Here is a 12,876-nt window from a genome sequence, read left to right as displayed (position 1 = left end):
TCAGCAGAGTAACTGGAAATTTAAAGGGAAAGTTTTGGAGAGATGCTGAAGGGCTGAGGTCTAGAATATAAGTTCTGCCCAAATCCCTACTTCCTCACAAACAATGCATGTGCAAAGTAAATACAAGAAAGCCTGAGAAAAATATTTGCAAACAACATATCTGAGAAAGAACTAGTACCTAAATATTTAAAACTTAAGGTAAAAAACAAACCAACAGTCCAGTTAGAAAATGGGCAAAAAACATGCACAGACATTTCATTGTAGGGGATATACCGATGGCAATTAAGCACATGAAAAGATATTTAACATTGTTAGTCATTAGAATGTTAAAGAACAAAAATTTAACCAAGTAAATTTCAAGATCTAATTGGCTTTATTGAGCAATTCATGAATCAGATAGCATCCCACCCAATAAGTAGAAAGGTTCTCCAAGGAATTGTACAAAATGAAAGATTTTTATAGACAGATGGAGAGTGGGACAGGAAGTTAAATTATTTCAGGCAAGTGGATTATTTCAGGCAAGGTTACCTACCTTCCTTAAGGAGAAAGCAGGGGATCTTATTAAACAGATTTCCTGACCAGGAAGTTCCAGGTTGATTGGTTTAAAATTCCACTCCTGGGAGAGGCTAAAACTGCAATTAGGTTAGATATTAAGTCTTGGTGGGGCCTAGCAAAAGTAACTCCATTTTGGTTCTATTATTTCTTTTTAACAAAAGAAATGCAATTAAAACCACAAGATATATCACTACACACCTATTAAAATGGCTAAAATAAAAATTAGTAACAACAACAAAAGTTAGAAAGGATGCAGAGAAACTGAATCACTCATACATTGCTGATTAGTGTAGAATAGTGTAGTAACTGTGGAATACAGTTTATGAAGCAGTTTCTTTAAAAACTAAACATGCAGCTGTCACACAACCGAGCAATTACATTCCTGGGCATTTATGCTAGAGAAATGAAGGCTTAATGTTCACACAAAAACTTGTACATTAATATTTAGAGCAGTTTTATTTATAGTAGCCAAAAATGGAAATAACCTATATATCCTTATAGATAAATGGTTAAACGAAGTGTGGTACATCCGTACCACAGAATACTACTGAGTAATAAAAAGGAAAGAACTATTGATAAATGTATATAACCTGGATGAATCTCCAGAAAATTATACTGAGTGAAAAAGCCAATCCACAAAGGTTACACACTGTATGATTCTATTTATATAACACTTTTGAAATGACAAAATGGAAATGGAAAACAGATTCGTGGTTGCCAGGGTTTAAAGAGGGGTGGAGGTGGGAGGAGGGAAGTGGGCTCTACCCGGGCAACGTGAGAGATACTTGTAGTGGTGGAAATGTTCTCCGTTCTGTCGTCAACACCCTGGCTGGAATATTGTACTAGAAATTCGCAAGATGTTTCCATTGGGGAAAGCCGAGGAAAGGGTACACGGGATCTGTCTAGACTATTTTACAACCACGTGTGGATCTACAGTTATCTCAAAATAAAATGTTTAATTAAAAAAGAAAAGTAATTGCTGGCTTCCCACCAGAAGCAGTGGGGACCAGACAACTGCAGAACGGCACATTTAAACCAAATAGACATTTTCCCGCCTCTTCACTTGCAAATTGCCGCCCCCAAACCTCAGCCAAATGCGTGTATATTTCCAGACTGGGTTTCTTAATGGCATCCAGCTAATAATAGATATATGCTTGATCTGGACTGTCCTGTTATAAAGAGGCAATAATATTGATCATGGTGGTGGTGGTGGTGGTGGTGACCATGAAGGCAAATTCAAGATAAAAGTCATCTGCTTCTATAGTGCCCCGTATTGTTTTTTTAATTCCTTTCCACCACATCTGGAAGTTTGTTATTGTTACTTTTTCTTTTTAAAATACATGAATGTTTATTTTTCATCTGCAACTTATTTGATAAGAGCAAGATTGGTTTAGAGTTAAGTGATGAAAGTGAAAGTGAGTTCTTTAAAACAAGGTTATGCTGGTCTGTCTGCAGCCATCTTTCATTTTAGTGATTGTACCTCTCTGCCTGTTACGGGGCCACAGTACAGTGTCAGTCACCTTTACATAATCAACCGGTTCAACTCCACAGCCAGTCATGGTTGTATTGTAGACATTGAAACTAAGGACAGTAGGAATGGGCTCTGCTCCCTCTCTCCCCACTGTCTCTCCTTTCATCCAGCCTGGTAAGCTTCAGTGAACTTATAAATGAGTGAAACAGAATCTCTTCCTTTTTCATATATACTTGTTCCAACTTTCTCAGCTAGGAAAGTAGGAACACTAAGCGTTGTGAGCCCTGCCAGGTCAAAATCTCCCTAGGTCTGAGCCTTTTCCAACAATGCTAGGTTATAGTGAATGGGTGTATAATTACAGCAAAAGTCAGAAAGAGCTCAACCTTGGACCTATATTCCATTCATTCAATATCCAGGCAAAGGTCCTTTTGAGAAGGAAACAGTTAGGTCAACATGGCCAACACACCTAATATTCTTTGTTATTAATACCATTTTAGCCAGTGGCTTAAAAATTTAAGCCCACAGAAATACCATTGGGTAATTGGTACCATTGGTATCAGTTGCATTGGTCCCAGCCGTAGATACGAATGCAGTTGCTTCCTCCTCACACTTCTATCTACCGAGTTTCCCTGCAAAGAAGACTGGGTCTCATATTAAGTTTTGCTCCAAAAGACGCATTAGGGCTTATGTTCAGGGGATGTCATTCTGAAAAATCATGCTAGGGCTTATTTTCCGGTTAGGTCTTATTTTCGGGGAAACACGGTGTCTCCTCTCACCCAAAAATGTCTCCCTTGAGTTAAATTTTTCTTTAGTGCCACTATTCTGTTTTTATTAGACTCATCCTGGTTTACTTTCAGCCTGTAGGCCTTGGCCCATTATATATACCCTTCAAGTAACCATTTAGGAACAAATGATCTTAGTTTTCCTCACCAGGACTCTCTTCTTTATACCCATGTGGTGAGATGGGACACGCCAGCAGCTACCCCTGGGGTGGTGGGTTCTCCATAGACTAAGGATGAGGGGAAGGAGTAGTAAGTTTCCTGTTGATTTATTCAGTAGTAGGGCGAGACTGGAGTTAGAGGGAGAAGGATATTTTTAGAAGAGTCCCAGTTTATGTGATTTTGCTGGGTTTTTTTTTCTTTTGTCTGCTTTTGGAAAGACACATTTATTGAGCTCCTACCCTTCCCTGGTCCTTTAGCTGCGTGTGTTAGCTATTATTTTATTTAGTCCTTAATTGATAACAGTAATAATTATTCACGTATGTATAGCACTTTGCTGTCAACAACATGAGTTCTTATACATTATTTCATTGATCTGTACAACAATCCAGAGAGGAGGAAATGAAAACTCGAAGGTCTCACAGCTTCTGAGTGGCAGAGCCAGTCCTCAGATTTATTGCCTTCTCCACATCCTGGTTTCCCCTTGGTTATAAGTTGTGGAAAAGTGGGACTCCAGAATTTGCCTCCTGCCCTGAACACCTCAGCAAACGAAGAGGGTAGTTACGAGACTAGAAGGTGGATGAGAATCGACTATGAAGGTCCATGCTTCTTTGCTGAGGTTTTTTGTTTGTTTGTTTTGTTTTGTTTCAGGATGGCCATGACACGCAGAACTATGTTCCAGAAGGGGGAGGTGCATAACAAACCATCAGGATTCTGGGGAATGATAAAGAGTGTTACCACTTCTGCACCAGGAAGCGAAAGTATCCTTTATCCTTCTGCTTGATTGGCTTTTTTTTTCCTTTAATTGTTCAATTACAGTTGTTATTCAGTATTATATTAGTTTCTGGTGTACAGCATCGTGGGTAGACATTTATGTAACTTACAAAGTGATCCCTGCTGAGTCTAGTACCCACCGGGCACCATACATGCCTTTTCTCAACTCTGGACCAGGGGCAGAAGAAAAGGAAGCTCTGGGATAGTCTTTTCTACGGTACCTCACTGCATCAGAGTCCAGCTGGCCAGGGCTAGGCTTAGGAAATACAGTGTGTACAGAGGCCTCTTTCCAACAGCCCTAGACGATATAAAATCATAAAGCCATTGTCTTTGAGCTGAAGGGGTCCTAACAAGTCAGTCTTTCCATTTTACAGGTGAGAAAATAGACCCAGAGAAGTTAAGTCACACAGTGGTTTGTCGCAAAGCTAGAACCAGAAGTGTGGGCTCCCTTTCTTAGTTCTTTCCGCTACACTATTACATTTCCCAGCTCTGAAAACCACCACAAAATGCAGTGGCTCTCTAAAATGCATGGTTTGTATGTAAGATGGTAAGGGCCCATTTCTAAACAAATTGTATGCGGCTCCGTATCTCCAGGGACTTTCTGGCTTAAAGAATCAAGGAAATTGGGTTAATGGATTATTCTTGGCCCGGCTGATTGCAGTATTAAACTAATTCCCACATTGAGTAACCAAATCTCGTTGTGGCTATCAGGCTATTAAGTCAAAACTTTGGGGGCCCAGGGATGTGAAAGCATATTCTTGCTTCCTTCTCTGGTGGCTTCGGGAAGTATAAATTCCCTTTTGCTTCAATTGGAGGAAAGGGATGTAACCTGTTCTTGCTGTAAATTATGACATATCTTCTTGGTATCAAATTCAGGTAAGAATTAGATCAAAGAAAGGTAGGATGACCGAGGGAGAGGGGAAAAAAAGGGTTACTTTAAATTCATTTGATCAAGAAACAGTAATTTCATGTCTATTTCCAGCCAGAGTGCTAAGGGATAAAATGAACAGAGTAAATACGCTTATAGACTATCTCCTCGAGGAGCTTACCGTCTAACTCACGAGAGAGGCAGAACTGTAACTAGTTAACCCGTTGTTTGCTGACCTGGACCTCGCCAGTAGCAGCCACTGCTGAGGAAGGACCCAAAGGGCACTTACTGGTTTTGATTTGGGTCATAGTGGGAAAAAGCACAGAAGAGGGAGATTTAACCTAAAGTCAATGCTTCTCTTAGAAAAAGGGGCTATCTTTACTATTTATATTACTCAAAAAATCCATAAAAGCCGAAGTTTAAGTTTAAGCTGTCTTAGTGACAAGTCAAGTCAACCAAAGTATCAGGATTCTTTAACCTCTGAGCCCATTTCCTAAATGGAGAGAACAATAATAATGACCTCGCCGAGTTCCCGAAAGGGATATAGTGTAATGGAAAGAGCAGGTCTTGGAGTAAGGCATCCAGGACTATTCGCTGTGTGACTTTCAGCAAGTTATTTGCCTCTCTGAGCTCTACTTCCCTTATCTGCAAAATGGATAATAACACCTACCTCATGTCTGTAAAGAACTAAAGGTAATGTCTGCAAAACCTAGCCTGTATCAGAACTTAGTAAATACTAGTTTCCTTTCCTAACGTTGTGTTTATTCGGATAATGTAGGAGAAACCATGCTGTATTATAGGTGTTTTTACTATAACCATTTGAGATTTCAAAGGTTACATTTGACTTAATCAAGCTAGATAAAACAAAAAATAACCAAAACCATCTATCTGAGCTACTTGAGCTGATGAGAAACTGAGTGGCTTGATGAGAAACTGAGGTGTTTGGTGGTGATGGCCTTGTCTGAGAAGTTGAACGCACTGGTGCCTGAGGTTGGGAAATTGCTCTGAAGCAGTGCTGCTGGCTGTGAAATGGGAAACTGAAAATCCAGTCAGTTCCTAGAATCCACGATAGGAGAAACTAAAACCATGTGCCTTCTTGTTCTCTGTTTCTTGAAACTTCTATGTGATTTAAACCTTGATGCCCTTTTGTGCCAGATCTTACTCTTATTCAACAGGAAGTGGATGCTTTGGAAGAATTAAGCAGGCAGCTTTTTCTGGAAACAGCTGATCTGTATGCCACCAAGGTACAGAGCAAGGAAACCCACCTGTGCTTTTTGCCAATATGATGGAAGGGAGAACACGACTGAATCGCTTTTTAGTGTCCTCTATGGCTCCTACCGCTATCAAAATTCTTACTGGAACAGTCGATGATACACATAAGTGGGATAGTCAGAAGAGGCTTTTCACAGAGAAAGGTCGCACACCCCCCCTCCTACAGGCCCGGGATGAAGATGTCAGCACCTCTGGTTGCTTTCTGTCCCCTTAAAAGTTAGTAATAGTGGAAAAGCGGTAAGACACCTATCTGCCATAATCTAGCCCCATTTTAAAGGGTCCAGATCAAGATGACCTAACTACAAGAAATAACTTCTCTATTTACACCGAAAATGCAATAGAATTTAAATATGCAAAGTCTATTCAGGTTGTTTCGAAGGAATTTAATCCTTGAGCCTCACTTCACGGAGTAGCTTATAGGATACAGGTTAAGGGAGGACAGAGACAGCTAGACCCGAGCCTCACTTCCCCCACTCCCTAGCTGTGTGCCCATGGGCAAGTTTTCTAATCTGTGAAATTAAGATGATAAAACATACCGCGCGTAAGAGTGGTGGTGAAGATTAAAGTAGATAATGCACGTAAGGTGCTTACCCTACTTTCTGGCTTAACGTAAGCAGTTTATGACCACATGTGGTCTTTTAACTCAGCCTGAACAGTGATTCATTTTTGTTAAATACAAATTTACATTTCGCTGAGACTGACCATGTTTTGTGTTTGTTTTCCCTCAGGAGAGAATAGAATACTCCAAAACTTTCAAGGGAAAATACTTTAATTTTCTGGGTTACTTTTTCTCTATTTACTGTGTTTGGAAAATTTTCATGGTAAGTATACTATTTTTAACTGTCGGGGTTTAGGTGATTTTTCCCTGGTAATGGCAGAAAGAGAAAAGTGGGTTTGATTGAGGCATTGAACTGAATTCCAATCTAATTTTCAAATCCAACTGAGTCAACAGAGAATGTGATATTTCACATCTTTGAGCTACTTTCTTTTTCCCTTGTTTTTAGGTCACCTAGAAAAGGAAGGTTGTGTTTTTCTTCTGTCATAAATCTTCAGTGAGGTCTTAGATTATGAAATATATAAAGTGAATATAAAAGTTTCTTGCTTTACATTCTGTTTCCTGTGTTATCCATGAGTGTATGACTGTAACTCAACTCCTACCTTAAGCTCGTAACAGAAAACACCTGTCCTTTTTGAGAATGTGTATATACCTAAAACACTAAGTCCAAAGTAAATTCTAAAATGTATTTCTATAGATAAACTCATCCTATGTATATAGCTCTTATACTTCTGTGGCTCTCCTGTAATGTTCTATTCTCTGTGTGCATTTCCCCCCCCCTTTTTCCGCCTACCCCCCCACTCCGGTTCAAGCCGCTGCTTCTCAGTCTAGTTGTGTAGGACACAGCTCCCTGCCCCGTGCTGGTGTTATGAGCCTTGCGCTCACCCCGGCTGAGGCAGTCGGTTGCCAGTTGTCACTCTGCCACTCACAGCAGCTCATGGCAGCTCTCACCATGCCAACCTCAGGCTGCTCACAGCAGCCCAGCTCCAGGGAGAGCCGTTGTTCACAATCTTAGCTGTAGAGGGCGCAGCTCACTGGCCCGTGTGGGAACCAAACCCGTATCCTCGGCGTTAGGAGCACGGTGCTCCAACCACCTGAGCCACCGGGCCGGCCCCCTCTGTGTGCATTTTATGTATATTGTCCTTACTTGTCACTCATCTGCAGGTGGTAATGGATTTCAGTGTGATTATAGAAAAGGCCAATTGGATTTTCTGGTTCAGTGACGTTCCTACTGGGGCTGTGTTTGCACGAAGAGGAGCTTTGTCAGCTTGTTAGTTAATTTTGATCTGTGTAGATGAATGGGGCATTCTGGATTTCATGCATCTAATGCGATAATAAATTGATGTCAGTACCTATTCAGATGACATTTTAAAATCTTGATTCATTCACTGTGAAAGGATGAATGAAGACAGTGTGTTTGATTAGCTAATCTACTAAAAGTTTTTTCCTGAGATGCAGCCTTTAGGCGAGCATATCTTTTTTAACAGTTTTATTGAGGTATAATTGACATTTATTAAACATATAAACCTGTGCAGCAACCATCACCACAATCAAGATAGAGAACATAACTAACTACCCGTCATTTCCTCATGCCCTTCGTAATACCTCTCTCCCGCACTCCCAACCCCCAGACAACCACCCATCTGCTGTCATTATACCTTAGTGTATATTTTCTAGAACTTTATATATATATGTGGAGTCTTACAGTATGTATCCTTTTTCTTCTGGGTTCTTTAACTCAGCATAATTATCTTATTGTGTGTATCGATAGTTTATTCCTTTTTATTGATGAGTAGTATTTCGTAGTATGGGTGTACCACAATTTAGTTCTCTCCTGCTGATAGATATTTGTTTCCAGTTTGGGAATATTACAAATAAAGCTGCTGTGAACATTTGTGGACTAGTCTGTATATAGACATATGCTCTCTTTTTCTCTTGGGAGAAAACACTTAGATATGGGATAGCTGGGTCACATTACAGATGTCTGCTTAACTTTTGAAGAAACGGCCAAACTTTTCCAAAGAGGTTGTGCCATTTTCCATTACCACCTGCAGTGTATAAGAGTTCCAGTTACCCCACCTCCTCATCAATACTTCATATGGTCAGTCTTTTTAACTTTAGGCATTCTAATAGCATGAAGTGGTGTTGAATTTAATTTACATTTCTCTAATGTCTAATGATGTTGAATAACTGTTCATGTGCTTATTTCCACCTGTTCATTCTCTTTGGTGATATATCTATTCCAATCTTTTTGCCAATTTAAAAATAATGTTGGGTTTTTTTTCTTATTATTGGATTTTTGAGTGTTTTTTAATATATTCCAGAAATCCTGAATATATTCCAAATATGTGGTTTCCAAATATTTTCTCCCAGTCAGTGGCATGGCTTTTCATTCTCTTAGCCGTATCTTTCAAAGAACAGAAGTTCTTGATTTGATGAAGTCTAATTTATCTTTTTTTTTTCTGTTATAGATTATGCTTTCGGTATCAAATCTAAGAAATCTTTGCCTAACCCAAGGTCACAAAGATTTTTTTTTCACGATTTCTTCTAGAAATTTCATAGTTTTAGGTTTTATATTTAGATCTATGATCCATCTTGAGTCAATTTTCTAATATGATGCTGGAGTATGGATCCAAGTTCAGTTTTTTACATATAGATAATCCAACCTAGCACCATTTGTTGAAATTATTATACTTTATTTATTGAATTGACTTCGCAATTTTGTCAATGTCTAATTAGCCATACATGTGTGGGTCTGTCTCTGTGCTTTCTATTCTTGTTAATTGCTATATATAGTTGCCTTTATTCTGCCAACACCAGACTGTCTTGATCACTGTCGCTTTATAATAGGTTGTAGACTCAGATAGTGTAAGTTCTCCAACTTTGTCCTTTTCTCAAACATGTTTTAGCAATTCTGTGTCCTTTGCACTTCCATTATGAATTTTAGATTCATCTTACTAATGCCTACAAAAACACCTGCTAGATTTGTATTAGAATGTCGCTGAATCTTCAGATCAATTGGAAGAGAAATGACAGCTTAACAATATTGAGCCTTCCTGTCCGTAAACACGGCATAATTCTTCATTTATTTAGATCTGAGGACATACTTTGTAAGATTTGAATCTTTTTAAATTTATGGTTCTATCAGATTGAGAGTAGAATTGTATTTTTAGGGGCATCCACCTGTAAGATATGCTGTGGTGATGAATTCATTATTTTGAATCACTTTTTGAAACAGTCGTTGTTGAGGTGCTCTAATACAGGGGTGTCCAAACTGTGGCTCGCGGGCCAACTGCGGCCCGCAATCCATTGTTAATTAGCCCGCAGCAAATTCCAAAAATATATTTAGTTTACTTAAATAAACCAGGTGAGGCAATACGTACTTCACCTCGAGTCAGTGGCCCGGCTGTTTGTGCATTTTATCGCATACGGCCCTTGGTGGAAAACGTTGAAAAAAGTTTGGACACCCCTGCTCTAACATAAAGGTCTTTCTCTCTGCAGGCAACCATTAACATCGTGTTCGACCGAGTTGGGAAAACTGATCCTGTCACAAGAGGCATTGAGATTACTGTGAATTACCTGGGCATCCAATTTGATGTAAGAGTTATAACAAGATCCTGCTTTTTTATGTTTCTTTCTATTTTATCTGCTATAAAGTGTTACAATTCTAATTCCTAACTATAGGAGCTTGACTCTGCCTGTGTTCTTCCCACTCTCCTCTGCATATTTTGACATTCGTGTGGCAAATCTGTAAAAGGCGTAAAACCATAAGTAATGACCAGTACTTGCTATTGTCACAGATGCCGATTATTTCTACAGTTCCTCCTCTGCTTCTCTGTAGCCAGCTACCACCCACCAGTTTCCCCCACCAAATATTTGCATACTTCCCTCTCTGGTACTTGATGAGATCTTCAGACACACAACTCACCTTTGATTCCTCTGGTAGAAAATTAACTAATTAGTGTGCTGTGTTAAAACTGAAATGATTTCTGCTGTAAAAAAAATTATCAATTAATTCGTGTGAACTTTGAGCTAAAGGTGGCAACTATCCTCTGCACAAATTGTTTTAGTCTTCTTTCTACATGTTTTATAATATCACTGTCATTAAACACACTCCCATCCCAATTTAAGTTTATCATCTTTATTTGTAAAATAGTGTATTTTCCAGGAATATAGATGGCCCATGTTTCTGGCTGATGAGCATTTTGATAATAAGACCAACGTCACGTTCCTAATCCCTGTAAGGGCCTTTTAGCTGTGCTGTGGTCCTAGCCCCGACTGCATGCTACCCCCAGCCAGCCATCTCAGCTACACATGCCCCAGTAGCTGAATAAAATGAAAACAGACCAGAGCAAATTGAGCTCTAGCTCTTAAGAAACAGCTCAAAGCACACATTTTTTGATGATAGCGCAGTCGCATGTACTTTTCCAAGTAGCATGGTATCTTTCCTTCAAGTCGTATGCAAATTACACTGTAGAGTATGCTTGACTAGTGTTTTCCTCTTATATTTTTTACTGGACTGAATTTTTTTAAATGCTCTTATCAGCGCTTTCTGAGGCTATTCAGTGGCTGCGTGTATATATATATATATATATATATATATATATATATATATATATATATATATATATTCCATCTATATACTTCATATTTCATAATTCTGAATAAAATCTTTTAGATGTTATTAATAGCGGCTCTCCCTTAGGGACTTTTCAGATGTGAATCAAGCACAGGGTCCCAAAACCACCTCTCACTATGACACGATCCAGGAGGAGAAAAAGGTTCATCATGTGAGTCAGTGAAGGTCAGCTGTTTCCTAGACTGTAGCTGAGAATGTCTGTATGTTCTTTTATTATAAAAAGAGAAATTCCTAAAGTCTTGGGTGATCCGAGGACTGACCGTCATTCACAAATATTTAAAAGAAGCTGCTATTTAATTTCCTTTTAATTCGTGCTTTTCACTTATCACATTGAAGCTCTATCGTTAGCTCTCTTTTTCATCTGACTTACTCGTGTTACTTTCATCACTTCAGTGCACTCGCCTGGTGCCGTTCTTACGTCTTGATTAAGTCTGTTAATGAAGATACTCACATAATGAAGTCTTCCCACAGGGTGTTGCAGTTGTCACTCACTCGCTTTCCTCCCTCCCTAAAAAACATTTTTAAATCAGGTAGGGCCTAGTGAAAGTCCTCACAGCCACAAGTGATCAGAATACATCTTCTTTAGCCTTCACATCTCTCTGAACAGAGATTTCACAGAGATTTTTTTTCTTGTTATGGTGGCAGGTGAAGTTCTGGTCCCAACACATTTCCTTCATCCTGGTTGGAATCATCATTGTCACATCTATCAGAGGACTCCTGATCACTCTTACCAAGGTATGTTGTGTCCCAGAGTTCAAAAGTACTTCTTTAATTACATGGAGTGCCATGAAATAATTTTACCTAATTAAGATTTCTGTCCTCTGAGATCTCAAGCAACAATCAGAAATATTTGAAAGACATACAACAGAAGGAAAAGAAGTTAAACGAATATGTAAATTGATGATGATGTTTTTACATCATATGCCAATCAGATAAGTACTTTTGCCAAAGGTCACAGAACGTGAGCACAGTCTGTCACCAGCATCTAGAACAGAACCTAGCACGTGGTAGGTACTCAGCAGATATCTGGAAAGAATGAATGAATGAATGAATGAATGAATGAATGAGATAGGTGTTGGAGGTTAGAATAGCTGTGAGGGTCACTTGTAAGGACATGGAAGGAGGAGAAGCACAATGTTCAGCTATCTTCTGATCAACATAGAAAGCCTCATGGAAGGTAAATCCTCTCTGGCAGAAGAGGTAGGGATGGATTTCAAGGTCCAAGAGTTGTTTGAAAGAAAGGAGAAAAGAGGTTGGGAGAGGAGGAAACAGGATCTCCAGGCACCTGACACAATTTTGGAGAGAGCTCAGGAGCCCAGAAACAATTATAAGGCTTGAAGTGGCCTGGAGTAATTGTTTTGTTAGGAATGTGAAAGTCATACGTATCACATAGTTTCTGAAAAGTTTGATAGCGATTGGAATGCTTTCATGTTATAACGTAATGCTTCAAACCGCCAACTACCCCAATGGATGCTTTTCCGGCAGTCTGAGTCTCTTCTGTTTCCAGACCCTTGATCATGGGAATTGTTCTCTACAGGGCTATGGCATGGAAGAGACACTTTTAACTAAATGTTAACAGCGCTGCTTAACGCAATCCAGCAGTGCTGCAGAAACTCATCTCTTCTCCCTTTCTTGACAGTTCTTTTACGCCATCTCCAGCAGTAAGTCTTCCAATGTCATTGTCCTGCTCTTAGCACAGATAATGGTAAGTTGCAAGAAGTGGCTTTATGTTTACAACGGGACACTACCAGAAGTGGGGTTTATGCTTGGAAATATTGAAGCACTCCCTTCGCCCTGTCCCCA

At 39.4% G+C, this 12,876-nt stretch overlaps 1 protein-coding gene across 4 annotated transcripts in view; it reads left to right on the top strand.

Annotated features, from left to right (window-relative positions):
- GPR89A (G protein-coupled receptor 89A) overlaps positions 1-12,876 on the top strand; it is a 45,585-nt gene that overhangs the window by 18,447 nt on the left and 14,262 nt on the right. For all 4 annotated transcript variants that reach the window (XM_081025798.1, XM_081025799.1, XM_081025797.1 and 1 more), the window contains 6 exons: positions 3,616-3,725; positions 5,762-5,850; positions 6,607-6,699; positions 9,936-10,031; positions 11,719-11,808; positions 12,713-12,778. In XM_081025798.1, coding sequence (XP_080881924.1) covers positions 3,616-3,725; positions 5,762-5,850; positions 6,607-6,699; positions 9,936-10,031; positions 11,719-11,808; positions 12,713-12,778 — 544 coding nt within the window. The remainder of the gene's footprint in view (positions 1-3,615; positions 3,726-5,761; positions 5,851-6,606; positions 6,700-9,935; positions 10,032-11,718; positions 11,809-12,712; positions 12,779-12,876) is intronic.

This window comes from Rhinolophus hipposideros (assembly GCF_964194185.1).
Source record: "Rhinolophus hipposideros genome assembly, chromosome: 19".
Classification (NCBI taxonomy): Eukaryota; Metazoa; Chordata; class Mammalia; order Chiroptera; family Rhinolophidae; genus Rhinolophus; species Rhinolophus hipposideros.
The sequence above is the reverse complement of the archived record's forward strand: the minus strand, read 5'-3'. Positions and strand labels throughout refer to the sequence as shown.